This window comes from Euprymna scolopes, chromosome 2 (genome assembly GCF_053919585.1).
Source record: "Euprymna scolopes isolate OS-2025 chromosome 2, ASM5391958v1, whole genome shotgun sequence".
NCBI lineage: Eukaryota > Metazoa > Mollusca > Cephalopoda > Sepiida > Sepiolidae > Euprymna > Euprymna scolopes.
Genome location: NC_136483.1, coordinates 137239637 through 137261940, shown reverse-complemented (window position 1 = coordinate 137261940; position 22304 = coordinate 137239637). Strand labels below are relative to the sequence as shown.

At 32.6% G+C, this 22304-nt stretch overlaps 1 protein-coding gene across 10 annotated transcripts in view; it reads left to right on the top strand.

The window, feature by feature from the left end:
- Positions 1-22304, top strand: part of LOC145296204 (transcription factor GATA-3-like) — a 189144-nt gene that overhangs the window by 128004 nt on the left and 38836 nt on the right. For 5 of the 10 annotated variants that reach the window (XM_080142413.1, XM_080142429.1, XM_080142424.1 and 2 more), the window contains exons 3-4: positions 13681-13752; positions 17125-17270. In XM_080142413.1, coding sequence (XP_079998539.1) covers positions 13681-13752; positions 17125-17270 — 218 coding nt within the window. The remainder of the gene's footprint in view (positions 1-13680; positions 13753-17124; positions 17271-22304) is intronic. The other 5 variants (XM_080142419.1, XM_080142435.1, XM_080142432.1 and 2 more) reach the window with 1 other exon arrangement.

Here is a 22304-nt window from a genome sequence, read left to right as displayed (position 1 = left end):
ACCTCCTGTTATTTTTTGTTTGTTTGCTTGTTTGTTTTAATGAAATTCCATTGTCTTCTGAAAGTCTAGCCTCAGTAACAGCGTCTAGCTCTCGTCATATGTAGGTATGTTGCAGCTGAAAAGGAAATAAAGAGGGCAAGTAAAAAAAATAATAAAAAGATTTTCTGAACTGGATTGTTTTTCCTGGATTTTTGGCACTTTCGTTCGGTACAATGAATGAACAAAACTGTGACAGTTAACGAAACTAAGTTTAATCTTATCAACGTGCAAACACATACATACATCTACACACATACACACACACACACACACACACACACACACACACGTTTGGAGCCAAAAGAACGCATTATTACAAAATAAACAGATATTTATTTTGTTTGAAATTTATATAATTTCAATATAAATTTCAAACGAAATAAATAAATATCTGCTTATTTTGTAATACTGCGTTGTTTGACTCCAAATGTATCTAATACATATATATATATATATATATATATATATATATATATATATATATATATATATATATATATAATTTCATTGAACAACAGAGATAATTCCTGTTTGTTTCTTTTGCATTTGCGCGGGCCAATGTTCGAACGTTCTGTTCGAGTGTAAATGAAATTCCCCACAGTCGCGAACGTTTTCGACTTTCATGAATCGTCTTTAGGCGAGTGATATATAATGAATAGAAGTGCACAAATAATTGTTTTCAACATTATTTATTGGTAGTGTGTTTAGAATTTGGTCGTTTCATAGACGACTTGGGATTATCATATTATTTTGTGTGTATGCGCATTCAAAATTGTCTTCTCCTCAGCTCCTGATACATATATATGTCATCCGCATACAGTACTGTTTCACTGTATCACAGCTCATCATTGCGGCTAGACAGGCAACTACCTCAAGCCAGGATCGACTGCCCGTACAACAGCCAAGGCTTTTAACCATTACGCTAATTGGCTGCTGCTGTGCGGGCTGTGAATTTACGATGTTTTGACATCGTCCGAAATACCTAAGCTCGAGTTGTTTACACAAAGAGCATCAGTTAATACGCTAATGGTAATTCAGTGTATCACTTTCCAATATGCTCACCTCAAGATAAGGAGCATTATAGTCATCCACATACAGTATGGTTTCGCGGTGTTACATTGTATTGAGGCAACTACCGCAAGCGATAGTCAAGGCTTCTAATCATTACGCTAATTGGCCGCTGCTATATGATGCGTTATGAACCGGCGAAATGTTTTTCTGTGCATGTCTATATTTCAAATGTATGAAAATATATTTGTGAAAATCAACACACAGGTGTCTATCTTTCATCCCACAGGGAAAAAAATCAAGCCAACTGCACGTATTTTCATTGATTGTTTTTGTATATAAAAGTTGTTTTTAACTAAATCATGCAAATTCATATATATATACGGTGATATGAAATATTATGTTTTCAATATTTACTTCAAATCCATTACACGATTTTAATTCTAGAAAATGTCTCGGCTTTCAGGCTTAAAATGTCTTAAGATGAAAATGAAATTCCAAGAATTTTGCTTCATGAATCAAATTAAAAAAAAAAAAAGTTTCAAATATTTCTAATTTTCGAATGAAAGGTTTTTGCCCATATTATGCCTACTAAAAAACCCTATAAAATACTAAAAAAATTGCAATTTTTGGAATATTAACGAATGTCTAATGTTTCTAATGTGGACCCAAGGTTGGGGCTACGGAAGGAAAACATGAAACACGGATTAGGTGTCAGAAATATATATTAACTGAAAAGATTACAAGGATAGGATTAAAGGGTAAGTGGAGCTTACTACCTGGTGGTGTCCATTATGGATAGTAGTCTGTACCACGCACTATTAGTACTACTGCTGGTTCTACAATATTACGATACTAATTATTTGTTTCCGACACAAGGTAGTTATTATGTGGGAGAGAACCAGTTCCCCAAAAAACTCTGGCAGAGTGCAAAAATAACGGTATTACGATACCGTCCGCTATGAATGTTATCTCACGTTGTAATATAGTACTGCAAGAGTCCATGATGCTGGGAAGTTTCGGTCTCACAACAGTCTCCTGCTAGAATTTCACAAAAAATGGTGTTTTCTGAATTTTCTTTATGCTTTGACATAAAACTACGTTAAATTAAATAACTCCCACATTACTTACCCTTACGCCTAGCAGCTGTGTCTTAAAAGTCGTGATGATAGGTAAATTCATTTAGAATTAAATTCAATGCTCAGAAATATGTAGGGATATACATTTACCTAAATTTATGTTCATACTTTTTTTTTTGTTTTTTTTTTTTCGTTTTACACCGCCACCCATATCCACCCTGCCCAAAAGAATAAGAAAGCAGCAATAGGAATAGAGACTTCATTTTTTACTAATGAGTTAAGAAAACAACACTGACTTTAAACAAACTGGCGAGAGAGAGAGAGAGAGTGAGAGTGAGTGAGAGTGAGTGAGTACTGGAGGATTGTGTCGATTGATGTCTAAATACTTTGTAACGGAGCTGTAGAAATAAGTTCCCTACAAATATCCCAACGCTATGAAAGTAAAGCACTTATTTTTGTCGTTTTTTTTTCTTTTCTTGTTTAAAGCTTGACTGTTTAAAGCGAAAAAGGTATCCCCGCAATCTGAAACCCCTTTTCTACTCAAGTGCCGAAGGTGGGCCTCGAAAGGTACTTAGCTCTCCACTTAGCAAGAAATAATGGAAATAAAGTTTCCGTTTTGTCAGTAGCAGATGTTTTTGAAGGAAAAAAAAATGTCCTCTTTTTCAGGGGACTTGTGAAACATGGATCACATTGAACCACATCCTAGGTGAAGAGGGCGAAAAGATAGAAAAATATAGAAAGAGGGCGTGAGGTGTGTATGTATATGTATATAATGTGTGTGTATTTATATATGGATTATAGAAGATTAGAAAACCATCAGTACTGTCGGTTCTAAATTCAAACAAGTGGGATATATAATGGGTCTCCTATGCCTGACTCTCATCAGCTCCTGTTTATGTCTGGCCCTTTCCTGAGGAAACATACATAAACAGAGGGTGATGAGAGACCAGCATGGGAGACCGAGTATCGATCTATTTTGTTTGGATTTAAAACTGTCGGTACCGATGCATTACACACGACCAGGACAACATGTATTACGTTCTGTTTGGAATGTTTTGTAATAACTAAACACATTGATGGAGTTCTCTCCCGCTAACTACATAGATACATACATACATGATGATGATGATTGCAATGTCTTATCAGACGAGTGCCACTTCCTCAGACACTTAAAGCCCATGAGCCCAAAAATGACTTCCATCGCCACAGGACCATTTTAATAGACAAATGCCTGAGAGAGTATCTATACACAGATGATGTTACAGAGTCTTAGCTTTGTACGACAGCTAAGTCTCTTTTTCTCGGTTCAAAGTGTTGAGATCCAGCAACAAGCAAGAGCAAGATAGCTAGCAACAAGTGAAACTGCAGACCCGCTTAATGCAAGTACTGGTCTCCCGCTTTATGGTTTTTTTAAATCAGAGATTTGCTTCTCCTAGAAAGGTTGCCTTCACCACGGCTTACGGGAGCCCTCTCCACCCCAACACACACATACACGCACACAAACACACGGTGCTAGTTGGCCGTTGACCCAGAAAAAGGGTTCATACATACATACATACATACATACATTCAAGACCGAATAAATGCAGTAGACCTTTTAACTATAAATTACTAACATAAATGATAAAAGCAATACATTTGGTATTAACTGATAATTTGTAATGTTAAGATCAACTATATTGCCTGATCAGTTTGACCCAGCGGTCGGGTTTCCGCAGTAGTACACTAGTCATGCCTATACACACTGAAGAGACCTAACATGTCGAACGACCGTCTAATGATGTGGGAGAGAAAGATCCAAAGAGAAACAAAAAATGAGGATTCAAAAAGAAGATATAAATAGCGAAGGATTACAAAGACATGGAAAGAAGCCAGTCTTGCCCTTCATAACGTCTAACAGAATTATAATAAGTAGAATGTATGCACTCTAACTTTATTAATCTATCTAGATATTATGTCTTGAGAGAACTTTCTGGCTTTCTTTTTGCTATCAATTTTACCTGTGCTATCCTCATCACTGGAAACAAACAATGATCAACGAAATCGACTTGAAAATAAAATGGAACTGCTATCTTCTCTAATATAAATCTCACCTATCTGTTTAAATGTATGTATGTATGTACGTTTGTCTACCTAAACTTTCTACAGAGACGACGGATTTTCATGAGACTAATATCGGTTTGAAGCTCGATCCTTCGGACGGCAAATATAAAAAAAATTGGCCCAAAACATTAATTCCTTCACCCTTAACTGCGCACTTTTCTACAGGGAGGGGTCGCTTTTTTGCCGATATTTTCGAAAGTCATCCCCTCTTTTCGATTGACCAGCCTTAATTTAAACCTTCGCCACTTCCGCTTTGATGATGGACACAGCAGCAAAGACGTAACGTTTTTTTTTCACATTCTTTTCCGCCTTCGCGGTACGGGTTCGAACCTACCTGCCTACTACCACTTTTTTCCGCTCAACACACACTTACAAACACCCAAGCAACGCCGGGAACCGAATTGACGCGGTCCTCACCCGCAAGCAAGTAAAATCACCCTTTTAGGTACCGGGGCCAAATTTCAGAACTTCTTGGAATTCTCTGACTCGCTAAGGATGGATAATGGCTACTTGAGTGATGACAAGATTAAAAAAGTCAATACTAAGTTCAGCATCTCGCCAGCAGCGAAACCAAGATGGTTCAGTATCGGAAGCTTTTCCCCGCCCGTTACAAACTTCGTGTTTGCAGAGTAAATCGCCTCGCGTATAAATCGTGAATTATAGCGAGCGACGTTTAATGCTTTTTTCTGGCTTCACAGAGAGCTGTGTTTCTCGGTTTAGGATGCTTAGATTAGCCAAACTGATCTTCAAATGGGATTAACAACACATTTCGGATTAATAACGTGCATCCAAGCGGGATTCCCCCCTCTCTCTCTCTCTCTTTCTCTCTCACACCATGCAGAACCACGACAAGACTGAAATGAATATATTTATAGCATTTGGGACGATCATATTTCATTTGGATTTTCTCGATGCTATGAATTGATAAATTCATTATCAGCATCATCAGGGTCTTTGATTATTCCTGGTTTCCTTCCACCTCGTTGATGTCTCTCATTCAAGTGTTCAGCCATAGTAGCCACGCTATGCACTGCAGATTGGTGAGGCTATTTGCCCATAGCTAGGAACACACATATAGCGCCTAGCATTCCCAAATGGTCCCTACCCAATACTAGCCAGACTCAACGTCGCTTAACTACTAGTGAGACAAGTTATCTCAATATTCCATAAGAATCTTTCACTTAGTGATACAGGCACCAAGTGAAAGATTGTTTCAGCAATCTTCCCCACGGTCATCGAATGAATCTGGCGTGTCAACGCGATTATGCCGTCATCACACATGAGCTATAAATTAAAATTTCTTTCTGTTGAATATTCTTATGACCACTGACCCTAGTTGCCTGCCTGCTTGGCATAAATAGGGGTTATTTCTCATCACGTCTTCTAACGGTTGAAGTTACCCTCGTTCGTTAGAGAATTCGAAATTCTAGTTAAATAGTGACTCTTGGTTCGTGGTGTGAATTCACTGAACCGCTTGTACTCATAAAAAAGTACTCGATAAACAAACGGAGCTTAATTATAGTATACTAACAGGCTGTTCAGCGTTGTTCGGTCATAAAATACGCTTACATATGACATTTTCATTTATGCCGATTTAATATTTATTATTAAAGAGCCAATTCTCTATTGCTTATTATATTGTACCCAACATATAAGATACATATAAGATTATAAAATAAGTTAAAAATAATACTTCAGTGCATTCAGCTAGAATCGAAGCCAAAACATCTACCTCTTCGGTCTTATTTATTTCCTTCTGATTTAAGTTCACACGCATATAAAAACTTAAAATGTTAAAATATAGATGTATATTTACGCATGCGTAGAAATAACATATTTACTCGGCTTACGCCTGTAAAGTTGCAATATTTTTCAATTTTGACCACTTAGTAACTATTTTCCTACCTAACAAAACTAAATCGAATTTGTTCCACAGACTCAAATACCCTGTTGACCAAAAATGCACAGAGTAATTCGGTAAAGACCGTTCCTAATACAAAGTCAATTATATAAATTTATTTAGAGAAACATTATTGCCAATAGTATTTTTGTATGTATGTATGTATGTGTATATATATATGTGTGTATATATATGTGTGCGCGCGATCTACAGAAATATTGTTCATGTTAGAATAACTCTGTTGACCAAGCGTCTTATTTAATGGTATTTAAGCGATCAATTAATACTATTGAAATTGAACATTATTTAACAATGTTAACATTTTCATCAAATTTTAGAATAAAAATTACATGTAATAATAATGTAATAATAACTAGTAAAAATATAATAATACTTTAATAATAAAAAAATACGAATATTTACAACAATAATTAAATGTTAAATAACTAATCTCTGCGATACTATCGCAATGAGCGTCCTATAATTTTCCTGACATCCAGGCGAAAACACGCTTCGACTGAGTAATAATTTTCCTTTGAAAAAGAGGTTTACTCAAATATATTAAGAATATGACGCCATCCATACTATCCTGATTCGACACATTATGTTAGTATATAAAGAATTAATTGTAAAATTATTGAATTCTTGTTCTCTTTACTTTGTCTAGTACTCAACGGCGTTTTCTACCAAACTGCATTCACCATCATTAAAAGTGAAACTTCTTGAATTAAATTTTTTTTTTTACATTTATGATTGATAAGATTCGTTGTTATTAATATAACTACTATTTCCTTTTATGTACGCAAGTTGCAATTATTTAAATCTGTTTATAGGTACGGCCTTTTAAAATAACATTGAACAGCAACGTTTAAATATTTATACTCTGTGAGTTAAACATACGACTATGTACATATTTCCGCAGATTTGGACACATATATTAAATTATGTTGATTTTATCTTGCTTTTTATTGTGACCATATAGTAAATATAACGGACATTTTATTTTATGTGCCTAAGTCTGAAGTTTTCATAAATATACAATTAAAAAAAGACATGACATCATCTAACATAAACAGTTTACAAATGAATTGCGAAACCGTGGGATGGAGGAAACCAAATTCCAGCTTTTTGTTTATATTCGTTTAACCCCGACGCCATGATGTGATATAAAAAATGAAACCGGGCCTTTTATTTTAGTGGTTGTTTTGTAAGTCATTCACCGGTTATTTCGTTTTCTAACATTTTTATCTATGTAACTAATGTTGATTACGTCTGCCTGTGCGTATGTCTGCGATTTACAGCCATCCATACCGTTAAACATAGGAATTGGAAAGTTGGTGAGAACGATATTCTTTTCCTCATTCATAACTTAATTTGTATATTTGTATTAAACACGTGTGACTATATCACTATGTTTCTTATTGAGTTGAAGTATTATGTCATTTGGTTTTCGTCCCGTATGTCTGAGTTTTAACAAGAAATAATGTTCAAGCTAGTCTTTCTATAAATTGAGCTGGTCTTATATTAGATTTATGCTACAAATATGAAATAGTTTAAAATGCCATTAAAAAACTTAAAATACCATTAAACTAATTGCTTATTAAAATGCCATTGAACTAATTACTTATTAAAATGCCATTAAACTAATTACTTATTAAAATGCTATTAAACTAATTACTTATTAAAATGCTATTAAACTAATTACTTATTCAAATGCTATTAAACTAATTACTTATTCAAATGCCATTAAACTAATTACATATTGAAAATGCCATTTAAACTAATTACATATTGAAAATGCCATTTAAACTAATTACTTATTGAAAATGTTATTTAAACTAATTACTTATTGAAAATGTCATTAAAACTAATTACTTATTGAAAATGTCATTAAAACTAATTACTTATTGAAAATGTCATTAAAACTAATTACTTATTAAAAATACTATTTAAACTGATAACTTATTAATAATTAATGTTAAAAATGCTAAAACACTAATTACCCTTAAAAATGTTATTAAATTTTCACTTTTAAAATACCATTAATTATCAAATATAAAAGATGCGATTAAATTACTTTAAATGATAAGTCATAACACTCTACTTATTTTATTTTAAGCTTTAAATGTACTTAAAATAATAATCTAAACACATAGAAGGTATGACGAACTGATGAAAGTTTAACTCCACAAAATTAAAAAAAAAACTAGCCTAAATCATAGCCTTCAATGATGATTTGCTATTCCTATGTCAAAAATAGCATACAGCATTATCAAGTTAATAAAAATAAAATATCTAAATCATAAGAAATACATCAGAATGTTTAGGTTTAACAACTTTACTTACGAAAAGAATTAGAAGTTATTTAATTTTGACATTTAAAGCAATTAATGTTAATATTCTGTGTGACCCATGAGTTCCGTGTTGTAATGTCTCTTTAAATATTTTTTTTTATTATCGCGTTATATTTTTATTGTTATGGAATATATTGGTGTTTGATCACTTGCACTTATTAAAGGTTATAAGTACGGCGCTTAATCATGAATCTGCTTTGGACGAGGATTAAATGTATTCGGAACGCACATTGGTCAGAATCGCCGCAGTTTGTGAAACCTTCACTTGTTTATTTTCTGGAAATATTGAATAATAATAAATAAATGAATGTGCATGATATTTGAACATCGATATTAAAAAATTATATCAATTTGGTCAGTAACTAAGTTAAAATTACTAACTACTAAACTTAACCGCATGTCGATTTTGTGTTATTGTAACATCTGTTCTCAAGATACTAACAAAGATACGCTCATTCTATCTAAACACCATTCTGTGTGTAAGCGTGACGGACAAACATAAATGCCTTTTCTAATTTAAGTGGAAAAAAGATGCTGCTCAATCTAAAATCAATTGAATATTGTTAGTTCCCTATCCTTACCTTCATTTTTAACGTCTCATTTCCCCCACTTCCAGGTTTAATGTCCCAGTTTTCCCCAATTTCATTGTTAAACTCCTATTTTTCTCCATGATATTGTTTATGTCCCATTTGCCCCTCTTTCAGTAATAATGCCCTATTTGTCTCCACCTTCATTAATCATTCCACATTTGTCTCCACCTTCAGTAATCATGACCCATTTGCCCCCCTTCAGTAATAATGTCCCATTTGTCTTCACCTTCAGTAATCATGCCCCATTTGTCTCCACCTTCAGTAATCATGCCCCATTTGTCTTCACCTTCAGTAATCATGCCCCATTTGTCTTCACCTTCAGTAATCATGCCCCATTTGTCTTCACCTTCAGTAATCATGCCCCATTTGTCTCCACCTTCAGTAATAATGTCCCATTTGTCCCCACCTTCAGTAATAATGTCCCATTTGTCCCCACCTTCAGTAATAATGTCCCATTTGTCCCCACCTTCAGTAATAATGTCCCACTTGTCTTCACCCTCAGTAATAATGTCCCATTTGTCTCCACTCTCGGTAATAATGTCCCATTTGTCTCCACTCTCGGTAATAATACCCCATTTGTCTCCACCCTCAGTAATAATGTCCCATTTGTCTCCACCCTCAGTAATAATGTCCCATTTGTCTCTACCCTCAGTAATAATGTCCCATTTGTCTCTACTCTCAGTAATAATGCCCCATTTGTCTCTACCCTCAGTAATAATGACCCATTTGTCGCCACCTTCAGTAATAATGTTCCACTTGTGTCCACCCTCAGTAATAATGTTCCATTTGTGTCCACCCTCAGTAATAATGTTCCATTTGTGTCCACCCTCAGTAATAATGTTCCATTTGTGTCCACCCTCAGTAATAATGTTCCATTTGTGTCCACCCTCAGTAATCATGCCCCATTTGTCTCCATCTTCAGTAATCATGCCCCATTTGTCTCCACCTTCAGTAATAATGTCCCAATTTCCTTGTTTAGATCCCATTTCTCCACTTTCAGTTTTAGAGTCCCATTTTCCCCACTAACTCTTTTGAGGTCCCATTTTCCATACTTACATTCTTAATAACCCTTTCTTTCCATTTTCTAATTGTTCTATTCGTGTGCAAAAAAAAAAAAAAAAAGAAAAAAATTCTAAAACTAAAATTCTTCTTCCTGAAGAATGTTTTTATTACTTCAGGCTGCTGTCAAGGCGAGGAATCAGGTAATTCTGTAGACCTGCTTGGGGCGAGCAGATGCAGTCATAAAACTTTGCAAGAGCAAAAACACGAAAATGAAAAAAAGAAAAAAAAACATATTCTAAAAAGGTTATTAACATATACGTACGTAATGAAATAAATCGAATAAAATGTTAAAAATCCAACAACAACAACAACAAAAAAAAACAAAACAAACAAAACAAAACAAAAAAAACGAACCCTTTATCTCGATAATAAATCTTTAGGATACAATTATTTGACTTTCAAAAGAAACTCTGTCGATGAGTCAGACATTGCTGCGAATTGACGTTAATTAAATGAGCGATTGGCGATTTTTTTTTTCAAAGACGAGCTTCGATGTCTAACAAGCTTCAATAGGGAATATAAGTTTCTATTTTCACGATACAATAGTACGTTAAACAGATTATTGATACGGTTTAATAGGACAAAACAGCAATGCATTATTTATACCGTTTAATAATGCATCAGATAAATAGATTATTTATACGGGTTTATAGTGTGATATATAAATAAATTATTTATACGGTTTTCTATCCGACATATATATCAGTTATTCATACAGCATAATAGACAAAACTAAATTATGTCCACAAATATGCCCCTCCTCTCTCTCTCTCTCTCTCTCTCTCTCTCACACACACACATATACATATTGAGGTTATTAATAGTTTACTATTATATATAGGCTAATTCATATCTAATTTATTCAATTAAGTAAGATTTATACGGTTATCTATTTTAGTCAATACTGAGTACATAATGAGAGAATATATATATATATATATATATATATATATATATATATATATATAGTCTTGGAAGCTGCTTAACCTTTAAAACTGTATAAACAAAATTTTAAAAATAGTCCTTCGTTGTTTGTCAGTGAGCCAGTTAATCTCTTGCAACCAATGAATCAATTTGCTTTCATGAATTCACAATAGTGCTAATGGTATTTCAAGGATCATCAGTTGTTTACCGGGAAACAATGTTTTTGGATATATATATATATATATATATATATATATATATATAACTTTAGCATAAAAATATATCTGACCGGTGCTTATACTTTTACAATACAAATATATTATTTTATATATAATTCTTAAATTCTTAATAACCCTTTCTTTCCATTTTTCAATAAATAATTCAATAATTTAATTAATATTATTTTATAGGTGATTATTATTTAGCTATGTAATTGTTATTATAATGTAATTATATAAATATATTATTTTAATGAATTAAAATAAATATATTAAATCAAATTAACTACATAAATGTTATTTAAATAAAATTTAGTCATATGAAAGTATTCTTCACATAAAATTCAAATCGAAACATTATTTAAATAAAATGTAAGTCCTTATTTTATTTAATTAAAATTAAAACTTAGAAAGATTCGTGTTATATTTTTATATAACTTGCACATATAATTATCGTATTTCATTATAGATTAATCCTATTAATATTACTGAATTATATAGATTATCGCATAAATATGACATCTAATTATGATTTAGCAAACATGTTAGTCACCTAAAAATTAGCGATTTAAATATTTACTTATATATTAGCAATATAAATGTATTATTTAATAGTTTTACAATATAAATATATTATTAAATTATAAGTTAGCAAAGTATATTATTAATATGGAATTATTTTCTATATATAATTTTAATAGTTTATTATTTAATTGTACACTAAGAATATCACGCCCAAGTTATTATGCCGTATATATATATATATATATATATATATATATATATATATATATATATATATATATATATATATATATATATACAGCATAATGACGTTGAAACACAGGTTCTCGCCAGATCACCGAAGTTAAGCAACGATGAGCCTAGCCAATACCAGATAGGTGACTAATTGGGAATGCTAGGCGCTGTGTGTACCGCGCCACGACGTATAAATTTTCAGGTTGGTATCTCGAGGCGCGTTTAATCCACTGGAAGAGATGCATCCTAAGTCTTTAAGACATACATCTAGGAGGAAGAACGCTCTGATGTAAAACCTGAAGTCTACTGACTGCTCTGTCTTGTGGCAGCCATTGCACCGGCTGAGGTTAGCAGTCGTACGAAAAAGTATGGTTGGTTCTGCACAAAGCCTTTATCACTATAAACAAATAATCTATGTGGATTTCCTAACAACTTAGTTGTTGTAGCGGACCGCATACGTCGAAATCGACGGGAGTGTTCATCGAGTAGACTGTTACTATAATTAGCATTGTCTCTTTACTTGATGCAAACGTCCTACGAATCATACTTGGGTGTAGATTCTTCCTCATTGTGATAAATTACAACGAAAATTCGTGATCCTTGAAAAATTATAGAATTTTATTTACAATCTGAAAAAGGTAAAGTATATTAAAAATGACCCCCCCCCCAATACATCGACAATACGAAAACGCACGATAGACTGATTTGGAGGAAGATTCAGCTCTCCCAAAAGGGGCACTGCGGATTGGAACAAAAATAAATAAAAAATATACCTTGATGTAGAAGATATGTTTCAGCAACGGAGGATGGAAAAAAGTAACAATAGTATTCGAACAGACACTACACTACAGCCATGCTCTTTTTTTTTTCTGTGTTTCGAATTAAGAAACTACCATTCGATAAACAATAGCAGGGAAATAAAATAGTGCTCATTGTTAACTAATGAAGAGTCAAATACTCTTAAGTATAAATCTTGATATAGAAAACTATTAAAATGTAACCGCTCTGCTCGAAACATCACCCAAAAAGAAAATGGATGAACTCTGGAATTATAGTAGTGTAGCAATTATCTACAATTCTTTCTCTTTGCGAAGAGCAGTCCCTGTAAGAAGATTTGATAACACGCAGACCAATCAGACTCCTGGACATATTAACTTCAACCGACCCTTGAAGTACGCATATTTGTTGTTTATAAGAAGTCATTGTTTTCCTTTCTTTGGAAACTTAGTTACAAAATATTACAGTCCGTGCGAAGATAGGCTCCTATAAAATGGTGACCCCGACGTGACTTGAACATGCGACTTTCTGCTCCTACAGTGTTTCTCAAACCATGTGAGATAAATCTGCTAAATCGCATAATCATCTGGTCGTCTGATCCAAACAAGATTAAAAAAAAGCAAAAAATTAAATTAACCGTTTTTCTCCGTCGGGAAACGAATAATTTAATTTTTTTTTTTGCTTTTTCGTAACATTTGGGATATTGCGAATCCACATTTTGAGTCGTTGGTAGATCGAAGTGTTCTTGTTTGAGAAAAAAAATCGATGATTGGTTAATTAATGTATGGCCTTTTAACGTTTATTTTGAACGAGCGTGCGTCGTTGCGGCAACCTAGTAGCCTAATCTTTGCATATTTCTCGATTCAGATGACTGTTGGCAGAACATATCTCTTCAAGAGAATTCGAGCAAATATTACGGAGAAATACGGCACGATACCGGTTAGTATATATAGGGTTTCCACTATTATATCTCGGTTAATTTGTAAATGAATATCCATCATTTGATATATACATTCACATACACACACGTGCGCGCATCACACACATACACAAGCAGGGCGCCCGGCATTGCTCGGTCATAAAATACGCTTAAATATGATATTTTTATAAATGCAGATTTCGTATTTATTATTATTATATCGGACTCAATATATAATAATGATTTAAAAAGTTAAAAAAAAAAAAAATTGACTCTTGCGCCACCGCCGAGAATCGAAACCAAAACGTTTACGTTGAGAAGCAGATAAATACTAATAGAAAAGTGTTTTTAATATGAATATCAATACAAAAAAAAATATGTATATATAGGAGTATAGATAAAATATTCCTGTATTTCTAGTGATGTTTCATGGCTTAAACGCACCGGACTGCTGAAACTGGTAGCAGTTTCGATTATCTCTAAAATTTAGATGAAACAGATGACTGCAAAAGACCTGTTCTTGAACAATTATAATTTTTAAATAAGAGCCACACCGAAGAGTTGTGATACGGCGAAATAGTCTGTGTATGCAAGTCCTTTTATAAATAATAACGATATGTTTATTTATTTGCGTCATTTACACCGTTGGGTGTAGGTAGCCGAAAGTTAAGGCAGCGCCACAAGTTGTCTTTCGAGGATTGGTTGAAATTAATACGCCCGTGAATCTAATTGATTCTCATGTTACCAAATCATCTTACAGGCATTGTTCTTCGTAAGGAGAATAAAATGTTCTGCCTTTCCCACCTCTCTCTCTCTCTTTATATATATATATATATATATATATATATATATATATATATATACAGAATATTAAGACGAATTAGATCACAGATTAATGAATCTTGTAATATCAAGTCTTAGAAAATATTTTAGGGAAGTAATATTTTTATATCTGACAATCCCAGCCAAATAAAAACTGTTCCATATACTCGATATAGCTAATTATGAATTTTAAAGTTTTCTATAGTTAAATTTTATTCAGAAAAATATAATTTTTCAAAACAAAAAAATATTTGAACAAAAAATACAATATTCAAAGTACTTTGAATATTGTATTCTTTGTTCAAATAATACAGTCTTGTTTTGAAAAATATTTTTCTGAATGAAATTTAAATATAAAAAACTAATATATATATATATATATATATATATATATATATATATATATAATCCACAGACAGCTGTTTTGCGGTTTACGGGTCTAGCACTAAAAGCTTAGATTTTAAACTGAAACGCTTTTTCAGCGGTAGAAACCTTGTACGTGTCCAGTAATTATAATACATATGTGCTTGTTTTCGCTTTATCGGCTACCTGGGGTGCTCAATTCTTTTATGAAGAGTGTAACGGTTATACATCCATTAGACGAGCGTGAACATCGCTGACAGATGTTTCGTGTCACCAATGCTTCTTCATTTTTTTTTTTTTGAGTACGGTTTGGGTAAGTTTACACCGATTATGGACTAGACATACCAGAGTGAACGATATTCAACTGACCTCCATCTTGAACTGAAACGTTCGCAAATATCTATCCAAAAATGTTTGCCCAAATAATATTTCTATAAAATAAAACTATAACTCTATTTATTATCACTCAAACACTATTATATAAACACAATATGGATTTACTGGCTTAACCACTTCACTCTCTCGGCAGAAACTTATCGGGATTATTATTTTAACGATAATAATCATAAACAGTTTTTTTTTTATTTCGGTTCTTGTATAGAATTTGTTTTCCGATATATTTAGCCGATTTTATATTCTAACGATAATACAAATATTTAAAAACTAAAACCTTTTTAAGAAATGATGCAGAGAATTTGCATAAAGTTATTTTTCCGGTTTTCAAAACCAGACCGAAAAAGCATTTAAAATCACACTTTGTTATTAAATAGCCAATTTTTATGTGTTATTGTTGTACCATGTTATTGACAATACAATAACGAACTTAGCTACAATTTATTTACAAAGTTAGTTAGTTCAACCCAGACGACTACTAATATGAAACCGTCTTCAGTCTAATAATGACAAATGTGTATATAAATCCGCCCTGTCACACAAAAGTTAACAAGTAACTTTGTGAAGCTCATTCCCGCCTCTGACGAAACTATTTCAAGTGATGGAGAGAAGCGAAAAAAAAACAAATAGCAAGTCACCCACTCCCCTCAGTTGTATTCCTTTCCTCGTTTGAAATGAATTCAGAAAGTAATCTTCGATTCTATAATGTCGGGTATTAGGAATGATAATTTATATATAAATATTAAATTACCAACGTAATTCTGATTTCTGTATATTCCTAGTAATATATGTTAGATAATTAACGAATGCGAACACTGTCGAAGCATATATTTTTTTCCTGCTATTTTATGAAGAGTGTATACTAATATAATCTATATAATTATAAAACTCTGTGGACCGTCCGGGCGCGCTTGCTTGAATCTTGTCTATCAAAAACATGCCCTTATATATATATATATATATATATATATATATATATATATATATATATATATATATATATAAAGGAGATTAGAACAATAGTCTAAAGAGCAGAGTGTATTTTAATGTAATAGTGAAATTATTAGTTTAATTAAAATTAATCACATTACTAAATATCTCACGGTATTCCTTATCTGATTTTCCTTTATCATTCTTCCTAATTTTTACCCTTTTCTTTTTGTTTCTGTCCTTCCCCTTTTCTCTTTTCTTGCTTTTTAAATGATCGTCATAATTTTTTAACGATCCTAATTATCAATTTTCCTTTCGGTTTCGATTCGAGCTAGTGGCACTCAAATCATATTTCATTCTAATTTTGAAATCACTAAATAATCGATAGAGAATTGACACTATAATAATAAAGACGAAACCTACGTGAATTAAAATATCATATTTAAGCGTATTTTACGACCGGACAACGCGGGGCGCTCCTGCTAGTTTTTTTTTTGTTTGTTTAATTTTTTTTACTCCATGCAAGGCGTAATGACAGTTGTAACCGAGAGAGCTTCTAGTAATAATCCTGGAATTTAGTACGGAATCGGTAATTGTATTGGAATCGGGAGAAATATTGGAATCGTCCCATCACTAATAATAACCCATAGTTTTGTTTAAAACGGTCTTTGATATTCCTCCAATTGCAGCAGTGGCGCGTCGAGAGCTGGCTCCAAATTCATTAAACTTGAATGGACCCCCTTTTGTCTTCTTCCGACCAATATCTTGAGACCTTGTCCACAACTGACTATACACAAGAAACCATATGCATTCCCCCATCTCCTTTTTATTCTGTTTCTCGAATGTAAACAACCCCTTTTCAACGTTTTCTCTTTCTTTTGCAGAAGGCCGTGAATGTGTAAACTGTGGGGCGACGTCTACACCATTATGGCGGAGAGATGGGACGGGCCATTACTTGTGTAATGCCTGCGGTCTCTATCACAAAATGAACGGTTCCAATCGGCCTCTTATTAAACCAAAACGCCGTTTGGTAAGTATAATTATCAATCTATATAATAATGCATGTTTATATTTTTGTCCGCACTGTGCCTAAATAACCGTTCGTATTATGTTTTGAAAAAAAAACCGTTAAAATAAATAAAGCGATATAGAGAAAGTATATTCACCAAAACTGGGTTAGAAACTGTCCGTCTAACACTTATGGTTAACTACGTTTTGACCGTGAAGAAGCATTTTTTAGCTTCTTACATGAGTGGCTTCATGCCTTGTCTGAAGCGATTTTAATTTAAAAACATAATTCTGCTAGAAAGGACTTATGCTGCCTTGATATAGTTCAAACTAGACTTCGTAGCCTCGTAGGAGATGCCCTTTTCTCTTCCCCGCACCCTCTTTCTCACAGAAGAGACGTTGCGAGTTTGTCTTTGCTTTATCGTTATTTTCATGGCAAGTGCTTGACTGAGCTCCAATCTATGCCCCCCTCTTTGCCAAACTTTCACAAGAAACACTCGTCTAGCTGAAAACACTATCAATAATTCACCCACTCTTTATCTGTGCCTAAACCTAAACGTAGATTCCATGAACAAAGTTTTTTTTTCTTCTAACTGCACGCCTGTGGAACTATCTTCCGTTTTCCAGCTGACTACAATATGGTTGTCTTCAAGTCCAATGTAAACAAGTTTTTGATGAGCCGTTCCATTTAAGTTAACAAATTTACCGAATTTCCATTACTAACGGTCACTATGTTGTCCAATTGACTACTGTACACACTTTAACCATTATCTTCTAGTGGTGTCTGGGCCTTGATAAGTGGTGATGCCTATGTAAAAAAAAAATATAAGACTTTTCATATTTCGCCGTTATTCTTTATTAGAATTTCACCATATTTGTTAATTCCGCGTTTATCATTTAACTTCAACGCGTGTGTGTACAACAATTTGTGCCTATTTTTTATGCTTGATTGATTATTCGAAAAAACTAATATTTCCTTCCATCATTTTTTTTTTTGTCCTGGACGGGTGCTCTAGAAAAAAAAAAGAAAATAAGTAAAATAAAAACCGTCAGCCTTTGACGAGATTTCTATCAGTTCCTGTATTCATACGAACGTCATTAGTCTCAATTAGACTCAGCCCAGATGGCCAATACGCCCAGGGGGCTCGCACCCCCTCCTTCCTCTTTCGGCTTAGTATGATTTTTCTCTCTAAAAAAAAATCCTATTTCTGTCCCTGTCCTATACGCCATTATTTCAGGCATCGCTTACTGCTTTTTAGTTTGTTAATGTTCTCTTTATTAGCCAGATTACTTTCCATCGAATCTAACTGGCTAAAAGCAACGAAATGGACAGCGGTCCAATGATACGAATAACTTTCAGCGGTCGAATATGCAGAATTTATCTTATTGAATATATCATTTTCAAGTAATTTTACTAATAACAAGATACTAATATTACTTAATAATATTAGGGTCTAGTATTACTAATAACGAAACCTTAATGTTAGTAATATAGCGAGACATTATTGTTACTAATAGTGAGACCCTAATATAATATAAGCAATGCACTAATATTACAAATAGCTAGATGCAATATTACTAATCTCGAGATCACAACATATTAACGAAACCCTAATATTACTAATAGTTTGATCATAATATAATATTATTAAGGCACTAATGTTACTAATAATTAAACTCTTATCTAATATTAGCAAGACACTGATATTACTAATAGGTACACTCTAGTAAGATATTAGCTAGACGTAAATATTATCAATTGCAAGACCTAATATAATATCAGCGAGACCCTAATATCACTAATAGCTAAACCGTAGTATAATATTAGGTTAGTGCAAAAATAATATCGCTTTTTATCAGATATTTATGCGTAAAAAAAAACGACATTATTTTTGCACCAACCTAATATTAGCTAGATGTTAATATTACTAATTGCAAAACCTAATATAGTGTCAGGGAGACCCTAATATTATTAATAGCTAGACCGTAGTAAAATAATAGGAAACCTAGTATTACTAACAGCGAGATTCTAATATTAATAAATGATATTAAAGTTTAGTGTAATTAATATTAGCATGAATGCAGATGATGCAAAAAAAAAATTAAGTTGATTAGATGGCAGAATTCTAATAATTATTTATTAGGTTGAGAATAATGTATTTGGAAATGGATATAATTTTATTCATTTTGGTAAAACGCGCCATATTTTCAAATGGGGGCGAAAGGTGATCACTAGGACTATGACAACAGCATATTCTTATTGTTTTGACTCTCGAGTATATATCCGACGCAGTTAATCAACCGAGAACCACATCACTCTATATAAAAGCATATAAGATATAACGGATACACACTCGAGAGTCAAAACAATGAAAAGAATATGCTGTTGTCCTAGCTCCAGTGATCATATACGAACACGAACTGCTTTGCAATATAATATAAGTAAGATAACCAGACAAATCATTGGATGGAGAGAATAAAATAAGATAAATATTATTTTATTACCTGGTATTATTATTTTAGAGTCCATTCAACTGGATAATTATTTTGTAAAAACTGAATAAATAGAAAAGGTTTTATTGTTGTTACAGGATTAGCCATTTTTAACGCTCTTCTAAAAAAGAAAACAATTAAGTTACTACGGTAAGAAAAAAACATGGCGGGTAGAATTAAAAAAAATGAAACGATAAAAAAACTTTTGTTTAAGATTAGGCAGATTATTTCTATTTTGAATATAGCATTTTTAAATATTAAAAGAAAAAAATTTGACTAGATTTTATTATTTACTTTGTATTTTGAACATATTTCTTTATTATTCTAAAATAAAAAGCACCTAAAACGGGAAATGGACCATTAATATATATATATATATATATATATATATATATATATATAAAGTTAGTTACTAGTCTAGACGTACTGAAAAGCTGTGATACAGCGAAACAGTCTGTCACTGGATGACTATATATATATATATATATATATATATATATATATATATATATATATATATATATACTTATACGGTTACATTAATAGTCATACACACGCACACACATGAGTTTCGTCCTATTGAAAGATTTGGTGCGGTTTGGTTTTGCAAGTAAGGTATGAGGGGGGGGTCTTCCTTTGTGTTTTGACTTGGTCATAGAAATATTTTATATGCATATTATTTCCATTATGTTCTAGATGCACACACACATTTTAAATACATACATTTTCTCGTATACTTTGTATTGGTTCTCTCTCTCTTTCTCACACACACGCACGTACACATATACATTAGTTACATTAGACCAACCAATACGCACCAACATACTTTTATTTTCATTTTGCTACAAACTGAAATGCACATCGATCTTTTATGAGATTGTTTTTAATCGCTGCCCAACCCAATATTGATTGGGGGTGGAAGAAGAGAATTTAGTCATCAAATTTATCGATCTTTCAGATGTTGTTAAATTTAGTGAGTCACGTAGGACATCGAAAATTTTATTTAAAAACAAATTGAAAATTTTATTTTTATCTATAAAGAAAAATAAGTTCCAATTTTAAAAACTTAAACTTGAAGTAGCATCTTATCTTTTAGATCGCCTCTGTAATGCAATATTTGTTTTATCTCTCTTTATATATATATATATATATATAAAATAAATTAATTGCATTATTTTCCTGAGACAGACTTCTGGTTACATATGCGCGTACAAATTTCAAATAATCTCTCTCTTATACATATATATATATATATATATATATATATAAGAGAAAGAGACAGAAATAAAAAAGGAACAAACCAAGTTATGTGTTCATCAACGTTTTGTCTTAATTTCAAGACTTAATCTGGAAGAATGAAATTAAGAAAACAAGAAATCAGTACCAATATTTAAACTGGTGTTTTGTTTCACTAATTTTATTCATTCAGAAGAATTCTCGAAATAAAGACAAAACGTTGATTTGTTCCTTTTTTATTTCTCTATTTCGTCGGAATATTTTTTCCATTATTATCATTTTCATCATATATATATATATATATATATATATATATATATATATATATATATATATATATATATAATCATGATTGGAAAAATATCGTATTTCCTATCGAAGTAGGATTCCAATGTTTTCTTACCAACTCAACTTCCACCTTCTTGATTAATATTGGTATATCTTCACCGGCGATTAAAAATAAACAAAGAAAATACAAGACATGGTTCTATCGGCATCATCGAGGATATGGCAATCCCACAGAGTGACGACAATTCAACAAAGTTTGGTGGTATCGTGAAATATTGCTGGGGCACTCCGGGCCAGTGGTAATGATGCTTCGGCCCCGAATCCATGTTTGAACCCAGTGTCATCACCTAATGGCAGCTTTGCTGGATGCAATGCTGCTGTAAAAGCAACACTTATTGAGTAAAAAAGATATGTAGAATAAAAATCTTGTATAAATTTTCTAAACTTTTTAAACCTGTAAGTAGAACCCCCGGCATACAGCATTAAAAAATTGTAGCAAAGTACAGTACAGTATAAATACGCATGTATACAATTAAATAACATTAAAGTAACACTGTAAAGCGGGGCGAATACCGTAACCAGGGGCCGAAAAATCGTATTCCACATCGTAACCTGAAAATAAAACGTATCCTAGGCCGTTGCGTAATCTTCATCCATACCTGTTACAGTTATACGCTTGAAAACAACTACACAATTCCATCGACTCTCCTTAGCTCTCCTCCTTATGCTTATAGTGCATTATGCAATAAGGATTAACCGCGGCTCCTATCGTCTTATATTTGTAAGGTGCAGCCTTCGAGAAAAAGGGTTCAGATAATTGTGATGTTTAATTTGAATCTTTTAATCCCGCAAAACGCAAGCGGTGGCGACCGATTTTTAATACGTGCATCGGTTTTTGGTTCGAACGAGACACGTTTTTTTTTTTTCCTCATAAATATTTGCTCGCACGTGAGAGAAGTCGGTTCCATTTTAATTACGCCCGGAATAATTTAGCATATAATTAATTAAAATTAACTCGGTATCAATTAAACATTAAATT